Raw genomic sequence first — 27,776 nt, 5'->3', positions numbered from 1 at the left:
AGCAAGGTGGTAGCAGGGCTAGTTTACTATGAGAGTCTCTCTCCTAGGCTTGTAGAAGGCCATCTTCCTCTTGTGTCTTTATATGATCTTCTCTCTGTGCCTGTCTCCTAATCTCTTCTTCTTATAAGAGCACCGGTCATATTGCCTTACATCCCATTCATAGGACCTCACTTCTTCTTTTCTTTTCTTTTTTTAAATATATTTTATTGATTTTTTTACAGAGAGGAAGGGAGAGGGATAGAGAGCTAGAAACATAGATGAGAGAGAAACATCGATCAGCTGCTTCCTGCACACCTCCCACTGGGAATGTGCCCGCAACCAATGGATGTGCCCTTGACCAGAATCGAACCCGGGACCCTTCAGTTTGCAGGCTGATGCTCTATCCACTGAGCCAAACCAGTTTCGGTCTCACTCCTTCTTAATTACTCCTTTAAAGGGCCTTTCTCTAAATACAGTCACATTCTCAGATACTGGGGATTAGGAATTCAACATATGAATTTTAGGGGAACACAATTCAGCCCATAACAAATATCAATAACCCTCAATATTTTTAAAGAAAATGATATTAAAGAAGTTGGTTCATTTGAAAGAATGCATTTACCTCCTTAACTTATCTTCTTTGACAGATGACCTAATTTCCAGAATCTGAAGTTCAACTATAAAATGAAAGTATAGGACTAGTACCTAAAGTCCACATACATTCTAAACTTTCTGAGATCTAAATTGCAATTTTCAAATAAAAAAAATTATAGAACATACAATCTTTTTCCACCACTGGCAACTAATGTGCATCTTCTTTTAAAATTCTCATCACAAAATCAATCAATCAATCAATCAATCAATAAGTAAATAAATAAAATTCCCCATCACAGACTGGAAGCTTGAATGGCCAGAATCCAGAAAGATTCAGACTGAAAGCCCAGGGCCAGATATGTAAAGGGACTGGGCCCGCGGAGTCTCCAAAAGCCAGGAATCAAGGTACCTTGACCAAGAGGTAATAATTAGAGTCAAAAGACTCAGCTAACAGAAGACAAAACAAAGCAAAGGGTTAGAAGACTCAATTCAATACGTATTTACTAGACATACAGATGCCATAGGTACAATGGTGAACAGTAGAAAGAGAGTGGTGTGCACAGAGAATAACGGGCAGGAAAAGAGGCTGTGAGCTCTATCCCTGCTGTCGGGAGAGGTTTCTAAAGATGCTGACCCCTATGCTGAGTCTGAGGTAAGAGTAACATTTGAGATCTATGGAAAATTAAATAAATAAAGAGTAAGTGTTCACTTTTATTACTGAGGGACAGATTATCCGGAGGAAAAGTTAAAACTTTGTATTAAGCATTCTAATTCAAACTATGTTATTGCTACTATGAGCCACAAGAGGGCAGCAGTTCCAAATATGTACAGGAGTTAAGACTATGGATTGAAAACTATATTATTAAGTAGTAGAGCGGTGTAAATCATTCAGCTTGTGAACCAGAATTTTAACTTCAACAAAAAAGACTTTAAAATTATTATTCTGAGAGCTTAAATTTAGAATTTTAGGGCTATAAAGAAAACTGAGGAATGTCTCTTTCATGCAAATTTCATTTGCTTCCATATAAAACACGTGTAAACATAAAATATATTTGTTCTACTCTAATATGGAAAATCTGTATAAAATTATTTACCATATAACAGTAACTTAGACATGGATAGGTCTTTGTACTTTTTAAAAGTAGTTCTATAAATATAATATTTTATATTTTCTACTTTATAAAGTGAAGTAGATGAGTCAGAAATCATTGTTATTTTATCAATGAAGAAGCTGAGGCTTAGGAAAAGTAAGTAACTTGTGTAAGTTAATTCCACTAGTAAGTAGAAAAGGTAGAACCTCATTTAGCATATTTCCTATTATTTTGCACAGTTACCTGTTAACCAAACAAAATAACAATGGTATTATTTGGCATATTCACATATGAATTTGGCATGATATTTAAATAGTTCTGCTCTAACAGAACTTTAGTTTTACAATTATCAGTAAGAGCTTTCACAGACAGCTTGTTAACAGTGCTCTGTTTAACTACAAACACTTAGAAATAACCTTTGTTTTCATCTGACAGAGCAAATGGAAGTAGATGCAAAATTTAAAGTAAAAAAGAACGTATTTGCACAGATCAACGCTGAGGAGACAGGGGACGCAGATGTAGGAATTTAGGGAGCAAGCTTTATGTTCCACTCGGCCACACCCCTAAAGCCGCTCAGTGAGGCACATTTATTAATATTGCTGGTTGGACCTAGTGTTGAATTATATCGTCTTGAGTAAGTAGTGTCTTATCACACAGCTATGTAAGTAGACACCTAAAATTATATTCAATTAGAGCAGAAACAGTGACTTGAGTAATAGAACACATAAATATATCCACAAACAGCATATAAATAAGGTTATAGTAAAAAACACTTGCTAAAAGTTAATGTTATGAATCATCATAGAAATCATACTTTTATTTCTTTGGATTTAAAAAAAAACTGTTCAACCAAAAAAATAATAATTGAAGCCATTTTTAATTTCTAAAATTCTTCTGTTATCACAGCGCCCAACTTCCCCACTTTCTGGCATCTAAGGCAATAAAAACTCTTCTGTTCCAGTTACTTCCACTTCAGCAGGTATTCCCAGGAAAGCAGAAGCTGGAAAGAGCGGCATTACTGCACGCCTGTTTCCCCTTCATTCATGTATGCATTCATTCTACCAGTATTTGTTGGGATATGAGCTAAACACAGAAAAACAGAGATGATTTTTTTAAAAATCAGTTATTCTCTCCTGAAGTTTATAACTCAGTGGTGAAAATTAATGTTAAATAAAAGATGTATGACTACAAATTATGATGATGAGAGTGAAAAGTTTGGAGTGCAATGAGACCATGAGATACTATAGGATCTCAGTCACAAAAGGCTTCGAGTAGATGACACTTAAGCTGAGAGATGAGACAGGCTTCAAGAACAACAGTGCATCTACCGCTTATTCGAGTAACCGAAGCTTCTAATTGTGCCAGTGACTAGCATACATTGAATGAAAGAAACGAAGCAAAGAAGTCAAGTGTGTAGACAACACATACTTATATATTATCATTGATGGGAGGGAATTAAAATATATTGCCATGCCCCTTGTCTAAAGGGCAGAATCAGAGACAGGATGCTGGACTAAGAAATTTGAGAAGACCCTAGTTGGTTTGGCTCAGTGGATAGAGCGTCAGCCTGCGGACTGAAGGGTTCCAGACAAGGGCACATGCCTGACTTGCAGGCTCAATCCCCAGTAGGGGCTGTGCAGGAGGCAGCCAATCGATGATTCTCTCTCATCACTGATGCTTCTAACTCTCTCTCCTCTCCCACGCCCCTCCCCCCCCCCTTCTACTCTGGAATCAATACAAATATGTATTTAAAAAAATTGGAGAAGTTCAAAGATTCCCAAGTTCGTCAAAGAACCATACTGGACAATAATTTCTTTATAACACAGGGTTGAGGATCAAATGAGATAATATACTAAAACTGCACAATTTACCCAAAGCATTTCCAATTTCATTTCCCCCTTAATTCCTGTACCAAATGTAAAACACTATTCATCATTTTTATTGTCTAGTCTAGATACCCAAGATATTTTTTCTAAGATAATAAAGTCTTCCTTTTGTCTTTAGTAGACCTGTTTTTCTTACTAATGAAAAATTAGTATTTTATGCAAAGCCTATTTTAAACTTACGTTCTAGTGCATTATAAAGAAGTTCAAAATCTTCTTTTGTTTTAGGATTATGCCTCCGCTGATAGTCCATTTTCATCCATTCTTCTTTTTCTCTTATCTTTCTTAGTTCTTCCTCTTCTAGCCACTTCAACTTTAACATTTTTTGTCTTCTTAAATTATCTACAAAGACTTTAGCATGCCATTTTCTATAGTAAGTCTGTAACACTATTACCTGTAGTTAAGTTAAAAGGAAATAAAAAGTATCTACCATCAACTTTATGAGTCAATAACAATGATTATTTTTATTCCAATTCAATAAATACTAAAACACTCTTGAGTCTAGTTTTAGTTATGTGACAGGTATTCTCACATATGTTATAACACGGATAATGCACATCAGCTATTTGACTTTGAAATCTAGCAAATACATCTTCATGGGAGGCAGATAGTATAATACTTAAGAACACAGGCTCTACAGAAAAACTCAGTTTAAATCTTCCTTCTGCTGCTCACTAGCTGTTTGGTTTTGGGTAAGCTACTTGCCATCTCTGTGCTTTGGCACCCTTATTTATAAAACAGTGATAATAACAGTATGCATCTAAAGTGCTTAATTACCTTACACCTGGTATATCTCATGTTGTCAATAAATACTATTATTGTCATATTTTAGTTATTTCTATTATTATTGAATAGCAATTATCTCTAGTTTATCATTTTGTCCTTAGCATTAGCTCATATTTAAAACAAAATTGAAGACCGTAACTCTTTCTCATGAAGTATATTACTCTAAGATAAGGCCTTTAAATCTCATTAAAAAAAAAAAAGATAAAATCCGGAAATTTTATTCACAAGAATTCCCATTAGGAAGAAAACTTGTATTTCCTAAACATATGGCAGGTAGGTTACGTAGTGGAAATCACCAAAGGCAGGTTAGATAAAAGGGAGATTTAAGCAAGCAGGTATTTATTAAATTGTGAGAAATATAAATATGTCTGTGGGTCCACTATAGTACTGGATCCGCAAAATACTTGCAATATAGTTGAGAGAGTTTCCATTTTTATTTACTAGACTCATAAATAAAAATAAAATGTGGAGAGACTGGATCAAGATTGAAGACAAATATGTTGATACATTCCTTCCCTCCTTCTAGTCCCAGATAATTAGAGATAATTATATAAGCAGAAATAAGAAAAGACACTGGGTCATGTTGAAGGAGTCCTCCAAAGGAAGAGAAACTTTAAAGAATCCCCTCAAGAAAGGAAATGGGTGGAATCGCTGAAGAAGGAGTCTAATCATACACTGGACAGGCAAGTCACAAAACACAGAAATGATTCTAAGACTGCTTCAAGCCCCAAACTGGTGGATCATGTGAGCAGAAGAATCCCAGGGAAACTAACTAGGTGACTTCTTGAAAAATGTAAGAGAGACAGGATCCTCTAAGACAATTAGTTAAAGAGTCCGTCTGGCTCAGTAGATAGAGAGTCGGCCTGCTAATTGAAGGGTCCCAGTTTCAATTCCAGTCCAGGGAACGTGCCCTGGTTGCAGGCTCGACCCCAGTAGGGGGCCTGCAGGAGGCAGCCTGTGGATGGTTCTCTCTCATCATTGATGTTTCTATCTCTCTCTCCCTCTCCCTTCCTCTATGAAATCAATAAAAATATATTTTTAAAAAGCAACAGAGGTATTTGCCTCTGGGCAAGAGGAGTTAGTGTCCCAGAAGGCTCATGGCACCAGGATGAATAGAAGCCCCCCCTCAAAAAACTAGCTCTCTCCCAGAATCAAGCCTTGCCCATCCCCTAAAGCCACTGGGTAAGGCTGTAGTAAACAAATATGTTGTAACCCAGTGGACATCAGAAATCTCAAATATTCTGAGGACACACCCAAGAAAAACAAAACATTTAAGAAAAGCCAACAAAATAAAAAGTGCCTCGTTCAACAAAGAATAATTTACATTTGTATGAAACAATTACTAGACCAGCGGGTCTCAAAGCCTGTAGGCTAGACCCATAGCAACAGCAGCATCTGGAACTAAATTCACAAGCTTCAGTACAAGGGCTAGAGGAGCAGGGGCTAAGGCAGGAAAGTGCTGGCAGACTCCCTTATTCCTTTGTTTAACTTTTCCCTATCCAGCCAGCTGGTGCAGCTGCCAAATTAGAGATCTCCATGAAGTTGGCTAACACTGTCCACCACCCTGGTGATTGCCTGAGAACCCACCACACTCACACAACCCACCAACTTCTCCCAGCAGATCTTCATACAGCAGTCTCCCCCAGATGGTGCTGCTCACTCTCCTACAATCTCTCAGAGGTCCTCAATCCCCAAACCAGCAGCAGCTGGCACTGGCACACCCTGTGCCTCTTGCAAAGCACCCCACGCCCTGGTCTAACGGCAGCCAGACTCAGTTTGCAGCCTCGCCTCTTCCAGGCACCTTCTAAACCCACCAAAGGCAGCAATCAACTGCAAAAGACAAAGGATGGCTGAATGGACAAAAAAATCAAGACCCATATATATGCTGCCTACAAGAGACCCACTTCAAATAGAAGGAGACACAAACTGAAAGTAAAGGAATGAAAAATGACATATCATGCAGCTAAAAAGTGTGGGGAATACTTATATCAGGCAAAACAGACTTTAAAATAAAGACTGTAACAAGAGATAAAAAAGGACATTTCATAATGATGAAGGGATCAACCCCACAAAAGGACAGAACTCTTGTAAATATCTACACAACCAATGTAGGAGCACCTATTTATAAAAAGCAAATACTGACAAACAAAAATGGAGAGATCAACAATAATATAGTCACGGTAGGTGGCTTTAACAATCCATTAGCATGCTTTCACACTCTCCACATCAACATCACTGGATAGGTAATCCAGGCAGAAAATCAATAAGGAAACAGGGGCCTAAACTGACACATTAGATTAGAAAAACATAATTGATATTTTTAGGACATTTGACCAAAAACCAGTAAGTCTCAGTTCACAGTGTGGCCTCTCCCATGCACCTCCAGGCCCAGCACAGGCAGCTACCAACCATGGGTCACTTTGTAGCACCTACCAGCTAATGCTGACTTGGTCTCAGGCAATGCTTGACCTTGGCCTATACTGAAGCCCCTCCCAAGAGGCCCCAGAACCAACAAATTCAGTGGCTGGCTTCAAACTACAACAGAGCACCACCCAATTAGCTCAACAAACAACACAACCAAAAAGTGGTCTTGGCAGGCAAGAGAGCCCATTGGGGTGCATCCCACACTATGGATTCAGCCCCCACACAGTAGCTTGAACACTTTGGTCATGACCAATACTCACAGCCAATCAGCCTGAGGGTCACCCCAACTACCAATGTGCCAACAACAATGAAGGTACAACTACAACAGGAGGGCACACACAACCCACACAAAGGACACTCTGGAGCACTCAGCTCAAGTGGCCGGGGAGAAGAGCCACTGGGCTCTCAGGACATGTACGACATAAGGCCATCCTGCCAACTTGCAGATCTAACGAATACCTCGAAACAAACACAGAGGAAATCAAAATGAGGACACAAAGAATCATGTCCAAAATGAGAGAACAAGAGAAATCCCCAGGAAAAGAACTAAATGAAATGGAGGCAAGCAATGTATTAGATATAAAGTTTAAAATACTGATCAAAGAGCATGATCAAAGAACTTTGTGAAAACTTCAACAAAGAAATAGTAAGCATAAAAAGGAACACAGGAAACCATAAAAATGAACCAGTCAGAAATGAATACAATATACCCTAACAGTAGATTAGATGAAGCACAGGATCAAGTCAGTGATTTGAAAGATAAGATAGCAGAAAACACCCAATCAAAACAGCAAAATGAAAAAGAAAAAAAAAAATAGAATAGTTCAAGAAACCTCTGGTATAACATCAAGTATAACAACATTCACTTCATAGGGGCACAGAAGAAGAGAGTCAGTAAGGAATAGAAAACCTATTGAAATAATAATGACAAAAATTTTCCTAACCTGGAAAATAAAATAGACAGACAAGTCCATGAAGCACATAGAGTCCCAAACAAGATGAAGTCAAAAGAAGCTCACACCAAGACACATCATAATTAAAATGGCAAAGATGAAAAACAAAGAAAGAACCTTAAAAGCAGCAAGAGAAAGGCAGTCAGTTACCTACAAGGGAAGCTTCCATAGACTGTTAGCTCATTTCTCAACAGAAACTTTTCAGGCCAGAGGAAATGACACAAAATATTCAACATGATGAAAAGCAAGGACCTACAACCAAGATTGCTCTACCCAACAAGGCTACTAGTTAAAATTGAAGGATCAATAAAGAGCTTCCCAGATAAGAAAAAGCTAAAGGAGTTCAGCACCAGCAAGCAGTTTTATAAGAAATGTTAAAGGGACATTTTAAAGAGATGGGAAAAAATAGGCATCCTATATAATAAAGAGGTAATATGCAAACTGACCATCACTCCAACACACAAGATGGCCGCCCCCATGTGGTCAAAGATGGCTGCCCCCATGTGGACACAAGATGGCCACCACAAGATGGCCAGCAAGGGAGGGCAGTTGTGGGTGATCAGGCCAGCAGGGGAGGGCAATTGGGAGGGACCAGTCCTGCAAGGGAGGGCAATTGGGGGCAATCAAGCCTACAAGGGAGGGCAGTTAGGGATGACCAAGCTGCCAGAGAAAGGCAGTTGGGGGTGACCAGGCCTGCAAGGGAGGGCAGTTGGGGGTGACAAGGCCAGTAGGGAAGGGCATTTAGGGGTGACCAGGCCTGCAGGGGAGGGCAGTTGGAGGGACCAGGCCTGCAGGGGAGGGAAGTTGGGGGGACCAGGCCTGCAGAGGAGGGCAGTTGGGGGCGATCAGGCTCGCAAGGGAGGGCAGTTAGGGTTGACCAGGCCAGCAGGAGAGGGCACTTGGGGGTGACCAGGCTGGCAAGGGAAGGAAGTTAGGGGTGACCAGGCTGGCAGGGGAGGACAGTTAGGGGCAATCAGGCCTGCAGGGCAGGGCAGTTGGGGTGACCAGGCTGGCAGGGGAGGGCAGTTAGGGGAAATCAGGCTGGCAGGGCAGGGCAGTTAGGGGTGACCAGGCTGGCAGGGAAGGGCAGTTAGGGGCAATCCGGCCAGCAGTGGAGCAGTTAGGTGTCGATCAGGCTGACAGGGGAGTGGTTAGGGGTGATCAGGCTGGCAGGCAGAAGCGGGTAGGGGCAATCAGGCAGTCAGGCAGGCAGGCGAGCCATTGGAAGCCAGCAGTCTTGGATTGTGAGAGGGATGTCCCAGATTGGAGAGGGTGCAGGCTGGGCTGAGGGAAACACACATCCCCGTGCATGAATTTCATGCACCGGGCCTCTAGTGAATAATAAAATAGAAATACTTATTTAAAATATAACTGCATAAAATAACAATCATAAAAAAGTATAAGACTTAGAACATAAAATGAATACACAAATTTGTATGATAATGATAGCACACACAAAAAAAGAAAGGACTAAACTGGAGTTCTATTGGTGCAATATTTCACTATTTTGTTGGTTTTCAGTTAGTATTAATGTGAAGTATAGTATTATAAATATAGATGCATGTTGTAATTCCTAGATTACACTCAGAGCAACCATTTAGAAAATAACTAAAAAATAATTCAAAACATAGTAAAACAATAATTTTAAAAATTTAAAAATGGGTAAAGGATCTGTGTATACATTTCTCTTAAGACTATATGCAAGTTGTTAATAAGCAAATAACAATTTATTCGGGGCAGTTAAAATACATATTTTATTTTATTTATAATAAAATAAATAAAATAGTTATTATTTTATTAATAAACAATTATTTATTATTAATAAATAATAATAAATTATTTTATTTAAATAAATAAATAAATAAATGGATGTAGCTCAGCAGTTGAGTGTCGACCCAGGAACCCAGAGGTTGCCAGCTTGATTCCCATCAGGGCACATGCCTGGGTTGCAAGCTCAATTCCCAGTAGGGGCATGCAGGAGGCAGCCAATGATTCTCATCATTGTTTCTATCTCTCTTTCTCTCTCCCTTCCTCTCTGATAACAATAAATATATTTTTTAAAGAAAATATATTCAATATAATTAGCCATCAGGGCACACAAATCAAAAGCTCAATAAGATAATACTTCACACTCATTAGGATAGCTATAATAAAAAACAATAACAAATGTTGATAAGAATGTGGAGAAATTGGAATCCTCATATACTGCTGGGGGGACATAATGGTACAGTGCTTTGGAAAACAATTTGGCAGTTCCTCAAAAAGTTTATAAGTAGTCCTAAGCTGGTTTGGCTCGGTGGACAGAGCATAGGTCTGCAGACTGAAGGGTCCTGGGTTCAATTCCGGTCAAGGGCACATGCGCAGCTTGTGGGCTCGATCCCCAGTAGGGGGCGTGCAAGAGGCACCCAATCAATGATTCTCTCATCATTGATGTTTCTATTTCTCTCTCCCTCTCCCTTCCTCTCTGAAATCTATAAAAATATATTTTAAAAATTTTATAAGTAGACTTACCATATGATCAAGCAATTACACTCCTGGACATATACACAAGAGAAATAAAAAGTTATGTCCACATAAAAAAAATTGTACATGATTTTTATATCAGTTTTATTTCCAATAGCCAATAAGTAGAAACAGCCCTAATGTCTATCAACTGATAAGTGGACAAATGAAACATGGTATGTACATTTGCATATATGTAATAGATATATACATTTGGGCATATATAATATAATATTATTTTGCAATATAAAGAAATGAAGGATTAATGCATGTTACAATATGAATGGGCCTTAAAAACATTATTCTAAGTTAAAATTGTCAGTCACAAAGACTACATACTGTATGATTGCATGTATATGAAATATTCAGAATAGGCAAATCAATAGAGACAGAAAGTAGATTATTGACTGCCTGAGGCAGAAAGGATTGGAGGGAAATAGGATGGCTATTGGGTGGAGAATTTCTTTCTGAGATGATGGGAATGTTCTAAAATTGATTGTGATTAATGGTTGAATAACTCTCTTTATATAGAAAAATCTTTTAACTGTATACTTTTTTGAAAAGAGATACTGAAAATTTTATATTTAAAGACTAGAGGCCCAGTGCAAAAAAATTGTGCACGGTGGAGTCCCTAGTCCTGGCCATGATCAGGGCCTCTGTGGGCCATCTCTTCCAGTCCCAATCAGGGCTAGGCTGGCCGGGGCCTGCCAGCTGCCAGACAGTGCCTGGGGGCCTTCCGGCCACTAGACAGAGACTGCCGGCTGCCGGACAGGGCCTGCAGGACGGGGCCTGCAGGATGGGGAGAGGGACTGGGGGAGGTTGGCTGGCCATGGGAGGTTGGCTATGGGAGCACACTGACCATTAGGGGACAGCTACTGTGTTGAGCATCTACCCCCTGGTGGTCATTGCATGTCATAGCGACTGGTCGACTAGTTGTTCCAATCATTCTGGTTATTCAGTTGTACCAGTCACTTAGGCTTTTATATATATAGATATTAATTATGTATATAAAAACTAGAAAATAGTAAAAATGGCACACTAGAAAAATATTTAACATAAAAGAAAGTGGTAAAGGAGGAACAGATGCACCAGAGAGATACAGGACTATAGACAACAATAGCAAAATCATGATATAATTCAACCTTATCAATAATTATATTAAGTATATATGTACTAAACACTCTAGTCAAAATGCAGAGATTACTAGATTGGATAAAAAGATAAGATCCAATTATATGCTGTTTACAAGATATATACTCCAGATACAAAGTCTCAATTAGGTTAGAAGTAAAAGGATGAAGAAAGATAGAGTATGCAAACATAACATAAAAGAGTTGGAGTGGCTGAGGCCGGTTTGACTCAGTGGATGGAGCATCGGTCTGCGGACTGGAAGGTCCCAGGTTCGATTCCGATCAAGGGCATGTACATTGGTTTTCGGGCACATCCCCCAGTGGGGGGTGTGCAGGAGGCAGCTCGTCGATGTCTCTCTCTCATCGATGTTTCTAGCTCTCTATCCCTCTCCCTTCCTCTCTGAAAAATCAATAAAATATATATTTTTTTAAAAAAAGAGTTGGAGTGGCTATATTAATATCAGAGAAAACAGATTTTAATATCCTTTTTGTTTTCAATTAGTCTGGAACCCTTCCTAGGTGATCCTACTGTCACAGGGATTAAGGCCAAGGGATAGAGGGGACAGAGCTCATAAATGGCCAAAGGCAACTCACAAAGTCCTGGGAATTCTCTCAAGGAAAGAGAAGGATTAGGAGTATTTAGGATTCTGGTTCCTTATACTGGGGGCAGATTAATGCCAAGGACTGCTTTTACTACCAACAAAACATGGCTCATACTGACAAAGACTCTCTCTTTGACCAAATTATAATCAGGCTCCTCTAAGCTCTTTTTCAACTATGCCTTGACATTTGGGCTTCTGTGTTCAGCTTTGCATTTTTTCAATTTTATTAAAAATCCTGATTTAAAAAAGAAAAAAAAAGAATCCTGCTAACTCAGTTTAACCAGAATCCCCACCCTCAATATCTGATCACTCTCCATATTTGATCCGGTTCCTCATCTTCCACCGGCCCCAGATGATGCCTACTCACTCTGGCCTGCCTTTGGCAAAAATCCTGTTAGTTTGGTTTGGCCAGAATCCCCTTTACCCTTGATGTTTTCTCATAGTAATTTTCCATCCAACGACCCCTACCTCGTTCCTTGGCTATAAGGTTCCACTTTTCCTGCTGTATTCAAAATTAAGCCTAATCTCTTCCCTCCATTGTAGTAGCCCCTTTTGAATCAAGTCTGCCCTACCATCTTTAACAAATATTGTAATTTAGTCTTTAACAACATTCACATGGGTTCTTCCCATGCAAGCTAGTGTGGCTTAGGCAAAGACATAGATATACACAGAACAATTGACTCACATATTAAATTTTTAGTATCCACCCATAATAAAAGTTATCTTACCGCGCTTAATCTTTGAGCATGATATTCTTTTGCTGTAAAATATTTTCCTGGTGTTAACAGTTTATCAGTCATATTTGAAACATACACACCAATTTTAGTCATCTGTGTGGATGTTGTATTTGTAGTTTGTTGGAGCTTTTTCCTCTGAAAAACTGTCTAAAATTTAAAAAAAAAAAGATTTAAATAAATATCTACTCTATACACATATAAATGAGTAAGAGCATATTCTTCTATATATTTGTTATTTATTCATTATTTTAAATGCCATATAATTCCTTATAAGACTTTTATTTTAGAGAGGAATACAGCATAACATGTGTTTATTCTGTAGCTTCAAATACCTATAAGGAAAAATAAAAATACTACCTGGGTATCCCTACAAAATACATTGCCTTTTTCAGGAATCTTTTTAGGTACAGTTTGTGTTCCAGCATTGTGATATTCTATTCCCGTTAGTTTATGTCTGAATCCACCAAGAAATGGTTTGTGAAAGTCAGATTTTATAATCTCAACAGCTACATGCTGGTACTGATCAATGCCTGAGGAGATAAAACCAAGACTGAATGGAAGTTCAACTACAAAATGACTCTAAAATACTTTTATCTAAAAGATATAAAATAACTAACCAGTTTGTACTTTGACAATTATGATTTGAGGGGCAAGTAATCTTTTTATTCTTTTGATTGGATATAGATCTGGAAGTATGGAATAGATATCCACTTGTACAATATCCTGCGGCTTAACTCCATATTGTAGTAGAGTCTCATAATTTTTAAGAATATTTCCTAAAAATGAGATAAAATTATAAGAAGTGTTATGACAAAGAAATGAAATATATACTCATTTGAAGGGGCTATAAAATATCTATAAACACATATTGTTTAATTACCAAAATACTGATGGTATCAAGTGCCAAATATTAATGGTGTCCGTCTCTTGCTATAAAGTGAATACAGAACACTCTGCAGCGGGAAAAGTCAAGGTGGTATCTCGAACAAGAATTCAGCATTCTAAGTAAAGCTACAAGTCTTAACTCATCTGAAATGCAAATATATAATAACCATGCAACTCTGTAAACATTTGAAAATTTTAAAAACCTATTCTATAAGTGAGCAAAATCATACTCTAAATAATAATTCTGTAAAAAATGACAGTGTATTATATGTAAGCACAGGACCTAGCATATCCGGGGAAACCTGATTATTTTAATACTCACCTCTCTCTCCAGCAGAAAAGCATACAATCAGAATTCTAAAGAATCCCTTCCTGTCCCTGTTTCTATAATCAGAAACTCATACAAATTAATTAATGCCAAGGTGGAGCTAAGTCTCAGTTTTGTGCTTGGAAAAGTATAGAGCACTTTATTTTTATGTAGTATTGCTACAACCTCTTCCTTCTCCCCAATGGTTTATTCTATAAATTGATTCTAATTTTATTTTTCTATTTTAAGGCATACAAAAATATGTATAATGTTACTGGCTGCAGTTTTGTATCATGGGAACTTTATTGATAATACCCATGCCAATTTTCCAACATATGATCTTCCTAATTACAATTAATAAATTAAGCATAGCAAATGTTTTGATATACTCATTCTTAGAAATATATCACATATCACCACTAGCCTTTTAAAACTGTTTGATAATTATCAATATTTTTAAATTTTTAAATTTTTTTCAATTACAGTTTACATTCAATATTATTGTATATTAGTTGCATGTGTACAGAATAGTGGTTAGATAACTATATACTTTACAAAGTGTTCCCCCTGATTTTTTTAGTACCTCCCTGGCACCATACATAGTTCAAGAAAGCACAAAAATCACTGAGTTTCTATATTTCACCCTCAATTCATAATTTAAAAATATCTGCAGTCCTCCCGATTCCTGCGTTCATGTCTTTCTTTCTTTTCTCAATTCCCACCTCCCTACCTCAGCCCGGTTCAACCCGCCAGGCTGGACCTGGCAATTGGCACCCGAACAGGGACAGGAGGGTAAACAGACAATGCCCCTATTATTTGCCAGGGCTGGGCTGGCCCCTTTTGGGAGTTTCCCGACTGCTGCTGAGGCAAGGGATTTCCCTGGATATCTGCCTTAGATCTACACTCATTTGCCCAGTGTTTTCCTCTTTTACATTTAGGGCACAGTCCAGGTTGTTTAAAACCTCTGCTATTTCCTTTATTAATCCCTTCATTGGAGGGACACTGCTTTGCCATGTGTCCTGTTCCTCCACAAGTGAAACACTTGTGTGTTTGACTTTTCCCTGTGCTGAACTGTTGCTGAAGAATTCCTTCTATGGTGGTTCCCTTTAATGCGGCCGCAATAGCGACTCCTTACATATAGGGACCAATATCTGCACAAATGCGGATATAATCTGAGAGAGTCCCCTTTCTTTGATAGGGCCGCAATGCAGCTTGACAGGCAGTGTTGGCATTTTCATATGCCAGCTGTTTAACTATTAACATGCCAGCTTCTCCATCCACCACTACTCGGCCAACAGCCTGTAATAGCCGAGAGACAAAATCCTGATACTTTTCATCTGGCCCTTGAATAATCTTTGAGAGCTCCTCTGTTTTCTGACCAGAGGTGGGTAGCTTTTTCCAGGCTCTGATCCCAGCTCCATTAATTTGCCCATAAGCTTCCTGGGGGTATTGAATTTGATTATGGGTATCAGCAAAAAATTAACATGAATGTTACAGATTTTGTGATAGGTTGAGATAATGGTCCTAATCCCCAGAACCTATGACTGCTACCATATATGGAAAAAGTGACTGTTAAGGTTTTTGAGACGCAGAGATTATCCTGGATTATCCAGGTAGGCCCTAAATATAACCACAAGTGCTCTTATAAGAGAAAGCAAGAGGGAGATTTGATTATAGGGGTGAAGATGACATGACAGAGCAGAAAGATTTGAGGAGGCTATGCTGCTGGCTTTGATGATGGAGGAATGGGCCATGAGCCAATGAATGCAAGGAATGCAACTCTAGAAGTTGGAAAAGGCAAGGAAGCAGATTCTTTCTAGAACATTTAGGAGAAGAGCCGTGCTGAGACTTTGACTTTGTCTGAGTGAAAGTGAGTTAGGATTTCAAGAGAAATAATGTGTTGCTTTAAGCTACTAAATCAGGGGTTGTTATAACAGACATGGGAACCTAATACAGATTCCAAGAGCCTCTTCATTCCTCTCCTTGTTTCTGTAGTAGGCTTAGCCCCATACCAAACTTGAATTCCAGTTCTAGTACCAGAAAAAAGCACCTATCTTAGAAGGTGGTTAGTTGACACAGAATCCAGCTTTTTCATTATTATTGCTACCGACATAAGCCCCGTGGCGATGCAGAGTACTTACACATAAAGAAAAAGGCCATGAAGTGCAAAGAAAGAGATTCTTAGGTACCAGTGCCAACTTCTCCAGTGCTCTCCTCCAGTTTTAAATTTCACCTTATAATTAATGCCACACAGTTTCAAGTTCCCTTTTTGGAGTTATACCTATATTTAAGTTCAGACTCTGCCACTTATTAGCTATGTGAATTTATATGATCTGAAGAGAAACCAGAGCTTTAGTTTTATTCTTTTAAAGAAAAAAATCATAATAAAGGATTGTTGTGTGGATGGAATGATACTGTGATAATGTAGGCAACATATTTTGTAGGGCTATCACATAGTAAATGCTCAACAAATTAACCATCATCATCAACATGATCATGATTGTCATCGCTATTATTATTATTACTATATAAATTTTACCTTTGTTTCCCCAACCAAGCTTTAATAATCAGTTGTTTGAGAACACAAGCATTACACTATTCAAGTATATTGATTATAATAGTTTTGGAAAACAATTTTGAAATTGAACTGACTCTTTTTCTCTGATTTGGCAAGGAGAAACTTGATATGTGTAGCTTACTACTTTATAGTGCTTAGGATTTTCCACACATAAAAAGTTATTGTGGCACCTTTGTAAGTAAAGACCAGTTTTTAAGCTAAAATATTAAGATTTGCTATGGGACACAGCAAAAGCAGTCTTGAGAGGGAAGTTCATAGCACTATAGGCCTAACTCAAAAAATAAGAAAAAAAATAAAATAAACTATTTAACCCTAAAACTTAAAGAATTATAAAGAGAACAACAAGAAAATCCCAGAATAAGTAGAAGGAAGGAAATAATAAAGATTGGAGCAAAAATAAATGACATAAAGATTTAAAAAATATAAAAATACAAAAAAAATAATGAAACCAAGAGCTGGTTCTTTAAGAGAATAAACAAGATTGATGAACCTTTAGCCAGACTCATGAAGAAACAAAGAGAGAGGACCCAAATAAATTAAATCAGAAATGAAAGCAGAGAAGTAACCACTGACACCACAAAGGATTGTAAGAAAATATCATGAACAACTATATGACAACAAGCTGAACAATGTGGATGAAATGGACAAATTTCTAGAAAACTACAATCTCCCAAAACTGAATCAGGAAGAATTAGAAAACTTGAATAGGCCAATAACAACTGATTAAATAGAAGCAGTAATCAAATAACTCCCAGCAAACAAAAGCCCGGATCCAGATGGCTTTACAGGGGAGTTTTACCAAACATTCAAAGAAGTAACACCTACCCTCCTCAAACTATTCCAAAAAATCCAAGAGGAAGGAACATTTCCAAACTCTTTTTTATGAGGCCAGCATTATCCTAATTCCAAAACCAGATAAAGACATGACAAAGAAAGAGAATTACAGTCCAATATCCCTGATGAACAGAGATACTAAAACCCTCAACAAAATTGTATCCAGCAATGTATTAAAAAGATCATACAACATGACCAAGTGTGATTTATTCCAGGGATGCAAGGCTGATACAATATTCACATATCAATAAATGTGACAAATGACATAAACAAATTGAAAGACAAAAATCACATGATCATATCAATAGATGCAGAAAAAGCATCAGATAAAATCCAACACCCATTTTTGATGGAAAAAAAAAAACTCTCAGAAAAGTTGAAATCCTATATAATAAAAGGCTAATATGGAAATCAACTGAACGGTGGAACAACCGGTTGCTATGATGCACACTGACCACCAGGGGGCAGACCTCAAGGCAAGAGCTGCCCCCGGGTGGTCAGTGCACTCCCACAGGGGGAGCACCACTCAGCCAGAAGCCATGCTCATGGCTGGCGAGCACAGGGGCAGTGGCAGAAGCCTCTCCCGCTGTCAAGTGGATATCCCTCAAAGGCTCCTGGACTGCAAGAGGGCGCAGGCTGGGCTGAGGGACCACCCCCCCACCCCACCCCACCCAGTGCACGAATCTCATGCACTGGGCCTCTAGTAGAGGGATAAAGGCCATTAATGACAAACCTACAGCCAACATCATACTCAATGGGCAAAAAACAAAACCATTTCCTCTAAGAACAGGAACAAGACAGGGATGTCTGATTTTACCACTCTTATTCAACATAGTACTGGAAGTCCTAGCCATAGAGATCAGACAAGAAGAAGAAATTAAAAGGCATCCAAATTAGAAAGAAGGAAGTAAAACTCTCATTACTCATAGATGACATGATATTGTACATAGAAAACCCTAAAGACTTCACCAAAAAATCAGTAGATTTAATAAATGAATTTGGCAATGTAGCAGGATACAAAATCAACACCCCAAAACTAATGTGTGTTTTTTTATGTACAATAATGAATTCTCAGTAAGAGAAACTAAACCAACAATCCCATTTACCATTGCAACAAAAAACATTAAAATACTTAGGAATAAACTTAACCAAGGAGGTAAAAGACTGGTACTGGAAAACTACAGGATGTTGGAAAAAAAAGGTATAGAGCAGTGGTTCTCAATCTTTCTAATGCCACGACCCTTTAATACAGTTCCTCATGTTGTGGTGACCCCCAACCATAAAATTATTTTCGTTGCTACTTCATAACTGTAATTTTGCTACTGTTATGAATCGTAGTGTAAATATCTGTGTTTTCTGATGGTCTTAGGTGACCCAGCTAGCGGTTCTCAACCTGTGGGTGACCCACAGGTTGAGAACCGCTGCTGTAGAGCCGAAGACCATCGGGGGCCCAACAGTAGCAAAATTACAGTTATGAAGTAGCAATGAAAATAATTTTATGGTTGGGGGTCACCACAACATGAGGAACTGTATTAAAGGGTCGCGGCATTAGAAAGGTTGAGAACCACTGGTATTAAGTAAGATATAAACAAGTGGAAAAATACACCATGTTTATGGATTGGTAGAATTAACATAATTAAAATGTCCATATTACCCAAGGCAATCTACAGGTTCAATGCATTCCCTATTAAAATACCAATTGTATATTTCACAGATCTAGAACAAATACTCCAAAAATGTGCATGGAACAAAAAAAGATCCTGAATAGCTGCAGCAATCTTGAGAAAGAAGAAAAAAGTTGAAGTAATCACAATATCAAGTTATACTACAAAGCCATTGCAATCAAAACAGCTGGGTACTGGCACAAGAACCGACATATGGATCAATAGAACAGAATAGAGACCCAAGAAATCGATCCAAGTCATTTTGTGCCAGGGGTATTGCCCAGCATTTAAAAGGGGTTCAAGAATCTGGAGAAGGGCTGCGAGTTAATTATTAAAGAGTCTAGAGATGAAACATAATTTTGGAAGGCATTTTGGGGAGCCAGGGGAGCTTGACTGTAGGAACCAAGTTCTCCTGAATCTCTGGACCCAGCACTTTTTATTAACACAAATTGTCCTAAAGCAAGGTAGATATACATATCAAAGGCAAGGTTTAGTATACAGAATCCATTATCAGATTGGAGGAACTGCCTAAGGCTGTTCAGGTGTTTGGCCAGCAGGAGGCAATAACATATAGATTGAAATGCCCTCAGCTGTCTGGCAGCAAGCAATCATTTATGCATCCTTTTCAGGTTTGGGGAAATGCCCTCAGCCATTTCCAACAGGCAATAACATGATTTTCCAGCCCTTGCTGAAGGCTCAAGGTCTACCAACCTTTTGATGAACTTCTTGCATTTATGACCTGCTGGAATTAGCTTCTGGCAATTATACTCAATTAATGTTTGACAAAGAAAGCAAGAGCATACAATGGAGGTAAGAGAATCTCTTCAATAAATGGTGTTGGGAAAATTGGACAGATACATGCAAAAAAATGAAACTAAACCACTATCTTACACCGTACACACAAATAAACTCAAAATGAATAAAAGACTTAAATGTAAGTCTGTAAACCATAAAAATCCTAGAAGAAACCAGAGGCAGCAAAATCTCAGACATTTCTCATACCAATATATTCACAAAATCATCTTCTAGGGCAAAGAAACTAAGGAGAAAATAAACAAATGGGACTACATCAAATAAAAAGCTTCTGCAGAGCAAAAGAAACCATTAGCAAAATGCAAAGGGAGCCCACTGTATGGGAGAACATAATTGGCAATGATACATCTGATAAAGGGTTAATACATAAGGAACTCATACAACTAACAAAAGGAAGACAAACAAGCCAATTAAAAAATGGGCAAAGGACCTAAATAGACACTTCTCCAAAGTGGACATACATATGGCCAAGAGACATATAAAAAAACTAGAGGCCCAATGCACAAAATTCGTACACGGGTGGTGTGTCCCTCAGCCCAGCCTGCACCCTCTCCAATCTGGGACTCCTCGAGGGATGTCCAACTACCCGTTTAGGCCCGATCCACGTAGGATCACCCCCTAACTACTCCCCTGACAGCCCGATTGATGCCTAACTGCTCCCCTGCCATCCTGATTGCCCCTAACTGCCCTCCCCTGCTGGCCTGGGCACCCCTAATTGCCCTCCCCTGCAGGCCTGGTCTCCCCTAACTGCCCTCCCCTGCAGGCCTGGGTCCCCCTCCCCCCCCCCCCAACTATCCTTCCCTGCAGGCCCGGTTGCCCCCAACTTTCCTCCTCTGCCGGCTTGGTCACCCCTAACTGCCCTCCTCTACAGGTTTGATCGCCCCCAACTGCCCTCCCTTGCAGGCCTGGTCCCTCCCAACTGCCCTCCCCTGCTGGCCTGATCGCCCACAATTGCCCTCCCTTGCAGACCTGGTCCCTCCCAACTGCCCTCCCCTGCTGGCCATCTTGTGGTGGCCATCTTGTGTCCACATGAGGGCAGTCATCTTTGACCACATGGGGGCAGCCATCTTGTGTGTTGGAGTGATGGTAAATTTGCATATTATTATTTTATTAGATAGGATTAGATAGGATAGAGGCCTGGTGCACGGGTGGGGGTCGGCTGGTTTGCCCTGAAGGGTGTCCCGGATCAGGATGGGGGTTCCCTTGGGGCATGGGGCGGCCTGGGCGAGGGGCCTGTGGTGATTTACAGGCTGCCACACCCCCCGGCGACCCAAGCAGAGGCCCTGGTATCTGGGATTTATTTAACATCTATCATTTAAACTTTGTAGCCTGGAGCAGAGCCAAGCCTCCTGCTTACTCTGTGGCTGCAGCCATTTTTGTTGCAATTTATTTATCTTCTATAATTGAAACTTTGTAGCCTTAAGTGGAGGCCAAGGCAGGCCAGAGCAGGAGGAAAGCTTGGCTTCCTCCATTGCCGGGGAAACCCAAGCCTCCTTCTCTCTCTATGGCTGCAGCCATCTTGGTTGGTTTAATTTGCATACTCGCTCATGACTGGATGGTGGGCATGGCTTATGATTGTAGTGGAGGTATGGTCAATTTGCATATTACTCTTTTATTAGATAGGATGCTCAAAGTCACTGATAATCAGAGGTGCAAATTAAAATGACAATGAGGCCCTAGCTGATTTACTCAGTGAATAGAGTGTTGGCCTACACACTGAAGGGTCCCTGGTTCCATTCTGGTCAAGGCACTGTGGCTCGATCCCCAGTAGAGGGCATGCGGGAGGCAGCCAATCAATGATTCTCTCTCATCATTGATGTTTCTATCTTTCTCTCCCTCTCCCTTCCTCTCTAAAATCAATGAAAATATCTTTTTTTAAAAATGACAATGAGGTATCACTTCACACTTGTCAGAATGGCTACCATCAACAAATGCATGACAAGTTCTGGTAAGGATGTGGACTGCTGGTGGAAATGCAGACTGGTGCAGCCATTACAGAAAACAGTATGGATTTTCCTCAAAAAATGTAATATGGAATTGCCATTTGACCCAGTGTTCCCACTTCTAGGACTGTATCCTAAGAAACTCTGAACACCAATCAGAAAGAATGTATGCATCCCTATGTTCATAGCAGCACAGTTTATAATTGCTAAGATCTGGAAACAGCCCATCAGCAGACAATGGGTAAAAAAGCTGTGGTACATTTATACCATGGAATACTATGCAGCAATAAAAAAGGAGAATCTCTTACCCTTTGAGACAGCATGGGGGACCTGGAGAGTATCATGCTAAGTGAAATAAGTCAGTCAGAGAAAGACAAGTATTACATGATTTCAGTCAGTCATATGTGGAATCTAATTAACAAAATAAACTGATGAACGTAGTGGATCCAGAGACATGGAAGCATGGAACAACAGAGTGCAGAATCTTGGAGGAAATGCAGGGGAGGGTGGGTGGGTAAGTGGGAAAAGATCAACCAAATAAATTATATGCATATATGCATAACCCATGGACACAGACAATAGGGTGGTGAAGGCCTGGGGCAGGGAGTGCGGGTAGGCTGAAGTGGGGGGTCAATGGAGGAAAAGGGAGACATATATTGTGGGGAACGGGATGTAAGCTGACACGGTCCTTGCACCTGTAGGGGCTAGCAAGGCTGGCACCTACCCGCACAGATTTCCCAGGCCTGTTTGGATGGCAACTAATCAGTATAACGAGAGCAGCCCCTGCCTACAGAGCTTTCCCAGGGTTTGTTTATATGACTGCTGTCAGTAGGATAAGAGCTACTTTCATGGCTTACCAAGAAATATGTATCCAACTAGTAAGATTTATTGTAACAAGAGACCTGTCCTTCAACTTATCCTTCCAGTAGTGATTTTAGAGAAACAAAGAATGTTTTCCTTGTGATTGATTCCCTGCTTAGTGTCTTATGTATAAAAAACACTGTATTACTAATAAAAGTTGCCACAGCTTCTCGAGAGTTCGTGGACCTCCTGAATCCCGCTGTCCTGTCTTTCTTTCTTTTCTCAAATCCCACCTCCATACCTCAGCCCGGTTCAACCCGTCAGGCTGGACCTGACAATATATAATACTTCCAACAATAAATATTAAAAAATAAAATGTTAGGATTTGCGCAGACATAGACATAGTCTATAGAAACATTTATTTAGCTACTAGAGACCCGTGCACGGATTCGTGTATAGGCGGGGTCCCTCACCCTGGCCTGCAGGGACTGGGCCAAAACTGGCTCTCCAACATCCCCCGAGAGGTCCCGGATTGCAAGAGAGCAGTTCTCGGGTGACACACCCTGGAATCGGGCTCCTTCCTCTCTGGTTCCCGGTGTGTCACCCAAGAACCACAGCTGCCAAGTCACCGCAGCTCAGCAGTTCCTGTGTTGAGCATCTTCCCCCTGCTGGTCAGTGTGCATCATAGCCACCAGTCATTTGGTTGACCAGTTGTAACTGTCATTTAGGCTTTTATATATATAGATGTTAGTCTGGTTAACTCCATCACAGCTACAAAGATTACTTCCCCTCATGACACAAAGCTACTATAAAGTGGGCTGCTCAACATTGCCCACAAAATATAAATAAATTTGCACATTGTGGGAATGTGAATTGACCTTAATGTATAGAAGGCTAACAGATAAATTATTTTCAGCCCTCTTCTTACTCTATACATGCTCATTCATCCTCTATTTTTTTCAACCTCATTTCCTCCCACTCCATAAATAACCTTCTTCCAGCCACACTTCCCAAAAGTCCCAATTTTTCCCACCTCTTTGGGATTTAGCACAAATATTATAATTTTCACTAAAAGAAGCTTTCTAGAATCTTTCCTCCCTGTAGTCACAGCTTTTTGTGCATACACATTATGTGGGAACTTTTGCATGAATCTCCTTCCTTGCTAGTTCATAAACAACTTGAGAATAGGGATTTTGTTTCATCTTTCTTTACATCTTCAGTTCTGAGCAAAGTATTAAGAACAAAGTATGTCCTCAATAAAAACATGTTGAATGAATGAATACATAACCACAACATAAAATTCAATTAGTAAATATCAAAATACTTAGTTAACAAATCAAAGATCCTGATTATTTACATGTAAATAATTAAATCATTAACACTAAAGAAGTCTTAATACATTTTATTAGCTTCCAAGCTTACCTGCACATCTTAACTGTAGTACATCCGATGGCACATTCAATAAGTATGAAAAATGATCCTTGAGGTGTTTTAAAAAGCTTTCAATTTTAAAAGGCATTATAATTTCCTGGCCCACAGGAAGTAGTACAACTTTTACTGTGGATTATAAAAAAAAAAAAAAAAGGGAAAGAAAGAATCCTGGTCAAAAGCAAGGGTCAGCAACCTACAGTCGATAAGCAGATGGAAAATCATGGAACAATTTTTAATTACATAGACTGCAGGAGCTTCTGCCATATTCCCCCACTTCCTGCACCTCCATAATAAGAGTTATTTTTCATTTTCTATGAGAAGCGACAAACATTCAGTAGAATCTCAAAAATTAGCAATGAGGATGAACACCTGCTCCCCAATGCCAGCTCAAAGTTCAGATCTCTCTTCTATCCCCTGGCATGAGGATCCGTGCGCATTTGGTATTACCTCCTGACTCAGAATATCGAGAGAAATATAAAATAAAACTAACTGCTTTGAAAAATCCCACTATCTGCTATGTATTACTCAGATTTGGACATAGAAAACATCTCAGAAAATTAAGCATTTTTGTGTCATACTGGAAAGGGACCCTGAGGCCTAGAGAGTGTTCCAATGATATCATACTTCACTAAATCAGTGCATATTTATGAAATTAAGAAAAATAAGTTTTCAAAGAAATTTTTCTTCAACCCTACAAATACAAAAGATATCTCATACTAAATCCATTCTTCTTCTCATAATTGATGTCTATAGTTGCCAAAATGGAAAACACAAAATCAGTTTTGCAAATATCAGAAATAGCTACACACAAAAAATCTGGAATAACTACACAAACCCACTTTTCACAAAAATGGACATTATGTGGTTCACTCCCCACTTTACAAACAGGAAATCAAGACACATTGAAAATTTTAAAAACTGTCATTATAAGATGATTATCTGTTCACAAATCATAGGAAGGAAATACAGTATTTAAAAACTATTACGGGTAAACTTTTTCTTTTCACCTACAGATTTTAAATTTTAATGAAGATGGAAAAGTGAAGATGGAAAAGAGTGCACACTGTAAGCCAAAAATGCCTTGTATATTTTTTATGTCTGATATGACAGTTTTCATAAACTAAATGAGACATCAGTAATCCCAAGATAAAATTCAGCTAGGCATTGTTGATGCCAAGGTTCCTCATACTTGTTAAAATTTGTTTTCACAGTTCTCTGTCAACAAAGAACACTTCCACGGATGTTAAATTCTCAGAAGGCTATTTTAATTGTTTTATGGATTCAAAATTTGACGATAAATATGTTTTAAACTTGGGAAGGGAGGTGTGTTGAGGAATTTGTGAGCCTCAGGACCAAGACAACTTTTTAAAAAATCACCATGTGTTTGTTATAAGCTACAATATCAGGGAATCACAGAAATATGAAGAAATGAATCCCAGTTTACACTGAATAATAAAATCAAAGAATAACACCTTCAGTTAGGTGTAATTGGGCTTGATTAGTTTCTTCTTCTTCCTTTTCATGCTTATGTGGACACGCCTCACAAGGATAAACTACTCCACTGGATTCAAAAGCTACATTTACCAGCCAAACTAAGCTGCTGTAATTGTTGTTAAGTGATGGCTCACATTCTCACCCTGTGGATGAAAACTCTCTCAAAACTTGCGGAGAAAAGGGAGAAGCGGTAGTCAGTTAACCGGTCAAGTAGAAAGGCTCTTTTGCTGCCCCCTCTGCTTTGTTACCAACAATGTAGTAAAATAACTCTTACATGCCACCAACATTGTATCTTTAAAATTAAACTGTAATGAAAGACAATGATTTTTCTGAAGCTAAAAATAATGTAACACTATGCAGACATTTGGACATCTGTAAAAGCAACATGATAGGTGAGCACTGGCTATGAAACTGGGAAATCTGGAGTCAAGTTCCCATCGCACTGCTTGCTAGCTCTTTACAATTAATTCCAAATTGGCATGCAAAACAACTTCAGTTATACTCGAGAATTTTATCTGCCACTTCCTAAGATCCCTAGACATTTTAAAAAATACACTTTATAGGAAAAAAAAAAAGATAAATATCCATTTAAAATTAAAGATATTCATTTATTTAGGGAGAGTAGATACTGTAAATAGAAAAGCTTCACACGTAGTTAAGAGATTCAAGTGGTATGGCTGGAGAAGTTTGGTGTATAGGAAAGGGGAAAGTGAAATCAAATATAAAACAAATCTTTAAGCAAAAACAAACAAGAAAAAGCAAGCATTCTTCAAATGAGGATTAGAATTATCCTATCTTCCCTGGGTAATACCTGTTGCTGTAGAATCTATCACTGATGTTTTCAGAGATTCTCTGACATTCCTTATTTTCTCCATCAATGTCTGATAATAATCACTTGAATACCGTTTGGTAGGATCAAATTCAGTTAGCTTGTGATCTGAAACTTGTTCAGATGGCATAACCTCTTCCACGCGTACTTGTTCTTCTTCGTCTGATGCCGGGCTTGAAGAGCTCTGGTCACTCTGCCCCTTAGCACGCAGTTCACGGCCATCACCAGATAATTCTTGTTCAGAATCATTGTCTTCAGTTTGATCTGACTCTTGAGGCTCTTCTGAGATAACTGGGATCTTGATAGCGTCATGAAGCTCATCACTTTCTTCTGTTGCATCAGCAGTATCCAGAACATCAAATTCTTCCTTCTGTTCAGACATTTTCCTGAATTGAGAAAATTAATACATTTACTATACATAAAACATATATACAAAATATCAAATTCATTGCTGGTATACAGTCATGTTCATAATATACTACAGTGGTGCTCATTACTTTTAAAATATAATGATTACCTTAGGAATGGCATCAGGTAAAACGCCAGTGAATTTTCAATAAAAACACTACAGAAAGTAAAAATGTATACAAAAGGATCCTCCAAGCATAATTAATTTAAACTAAATCTTCTTTGAAGAATACATTGAAAAATATTTTTAAATATATTGTCTTCTTGCCCTACCTGGTTTAGCTCAATGGATAGAGCGTCGGCCTGTGGACTGAAGGGTCCCAAGTTGAATTTCAGCAAGGGCACATGCCTGGGTTGAAGGCTCAATCCCCAGTATGGGGCATGAAGGGGGCAGCTGATCAATAATTCTCTCTCATCATTGATGTTTCTATCTCTCTCTCCCTCTAATTTCCTCTCTCAAATCAATAAAGAAATATACTTTATATATATACCCTACCTAATAAAATAGTAATATGCAAATTGACCGTACCTTCACTATGCCCACCAGCCAACCAGAGCGAGTATGCAAATAAACCCAACCAAGATGGCTACAGCCACCGAGAGCAGGAGGGAGGCTTGGGTTTCCCAGGTAACAGAAAAGCTTTCCACAAGCCCTTGCTGGCCGAAGCCTCCACTCAAGGCCACAAAGTTTCAATTATAGAAGGTAAACAAATCCAAACAGAAATGGCAGCAGCCACAGAGCTGGAAAGAGCGGGAGGCTTGGGTTTCCCAGGCAATGGAGGAAGCCAGGCTTTCCGCCTGCCCTTGCAGGCCTAAGCCTCTGCTCCAGGCTACAAAGTTTCAATTGTAGAAGGTAAATAAATTCCAGATACCAGGGCCTCCACTTGGGTCGCCAGAGGGTGTGCTGGCCTGCAAACCACCACAGGCCCCATGCTCAGGCTGCCCCATGCCCCAAGGAAACCCCCACCCTGATCTGGGACACCCTTCAGGGCAAACCAGCTGGCCCCACCCATGCACCAGGCCTCTATCCTATCTAATAAAAGAGTAATATGCAGATTGACCATCACTCCAACACACAATATGGCTGCCCCCATGTGGTCAAAGATCC

At 39.2% G+C, this 27,776-nt stretch overlaps 1 protein-coding gene across 1 annotated transcript in view; it reads right to left on the bottom strand.

Annotated features, from left to right (window-relative positions):
- Positions 1–27,776, bottom strand: part of IQUB (IQ motif and ubiquitin domain containing) — a 70,183-nt gene that overhangs the window by 30,876 nt on the left and 11,531 nt on the right. Inside the window, exons 2-7 of the mRNA XM_008159664.3 lie at positions 26,243–26,646; positions 23,929–24,063; positions 13,299–13,457; positions 13,039–13,211; positions 12,673–12,828; positions 3,731–3,941 (exon numbers count right to left, since the gene is read on the bottom strand). Of these exons, the coding sequence (XP_008157886.2) occupies positions 3,731–3,941; positions 12,673–12,828; positions 13,039–13,211; positions 13,299–13,457; positions 23,929–24,063; positions 26,243–26,646 (1,238 nt within the window). The remainder of the gene's footprint in view (positions 1–3,730; positions 3,942–12,672; positions 12,829–13,038; positions 13,212–13,298; positions 13,458–23,928; positions 24,064–26,242; positions 26,647–27,776) is intronic.

This window comes from Eptesicus fuscus, chromosome 14 (assembly GCF_027574615.1).
Source record: "Eptesicus fuscus isolate TK198812 chromosome 14, DD_ASM_mEF_20220401, whole genome shotgun sequence".
Taxonomy (NCBI): domain Eukaryota; kingdom Metazoa; phylum Chordata; class Mammalia; order Chiroptera; family Vespertilionidae; genus Eptesicus; species Eptesicus fuscus.
The sequence above is the reverse complement of the archived record's forward strand: the minus strand, read 5'-3'. Positions and strand labels throughout refer to the sequence as shown.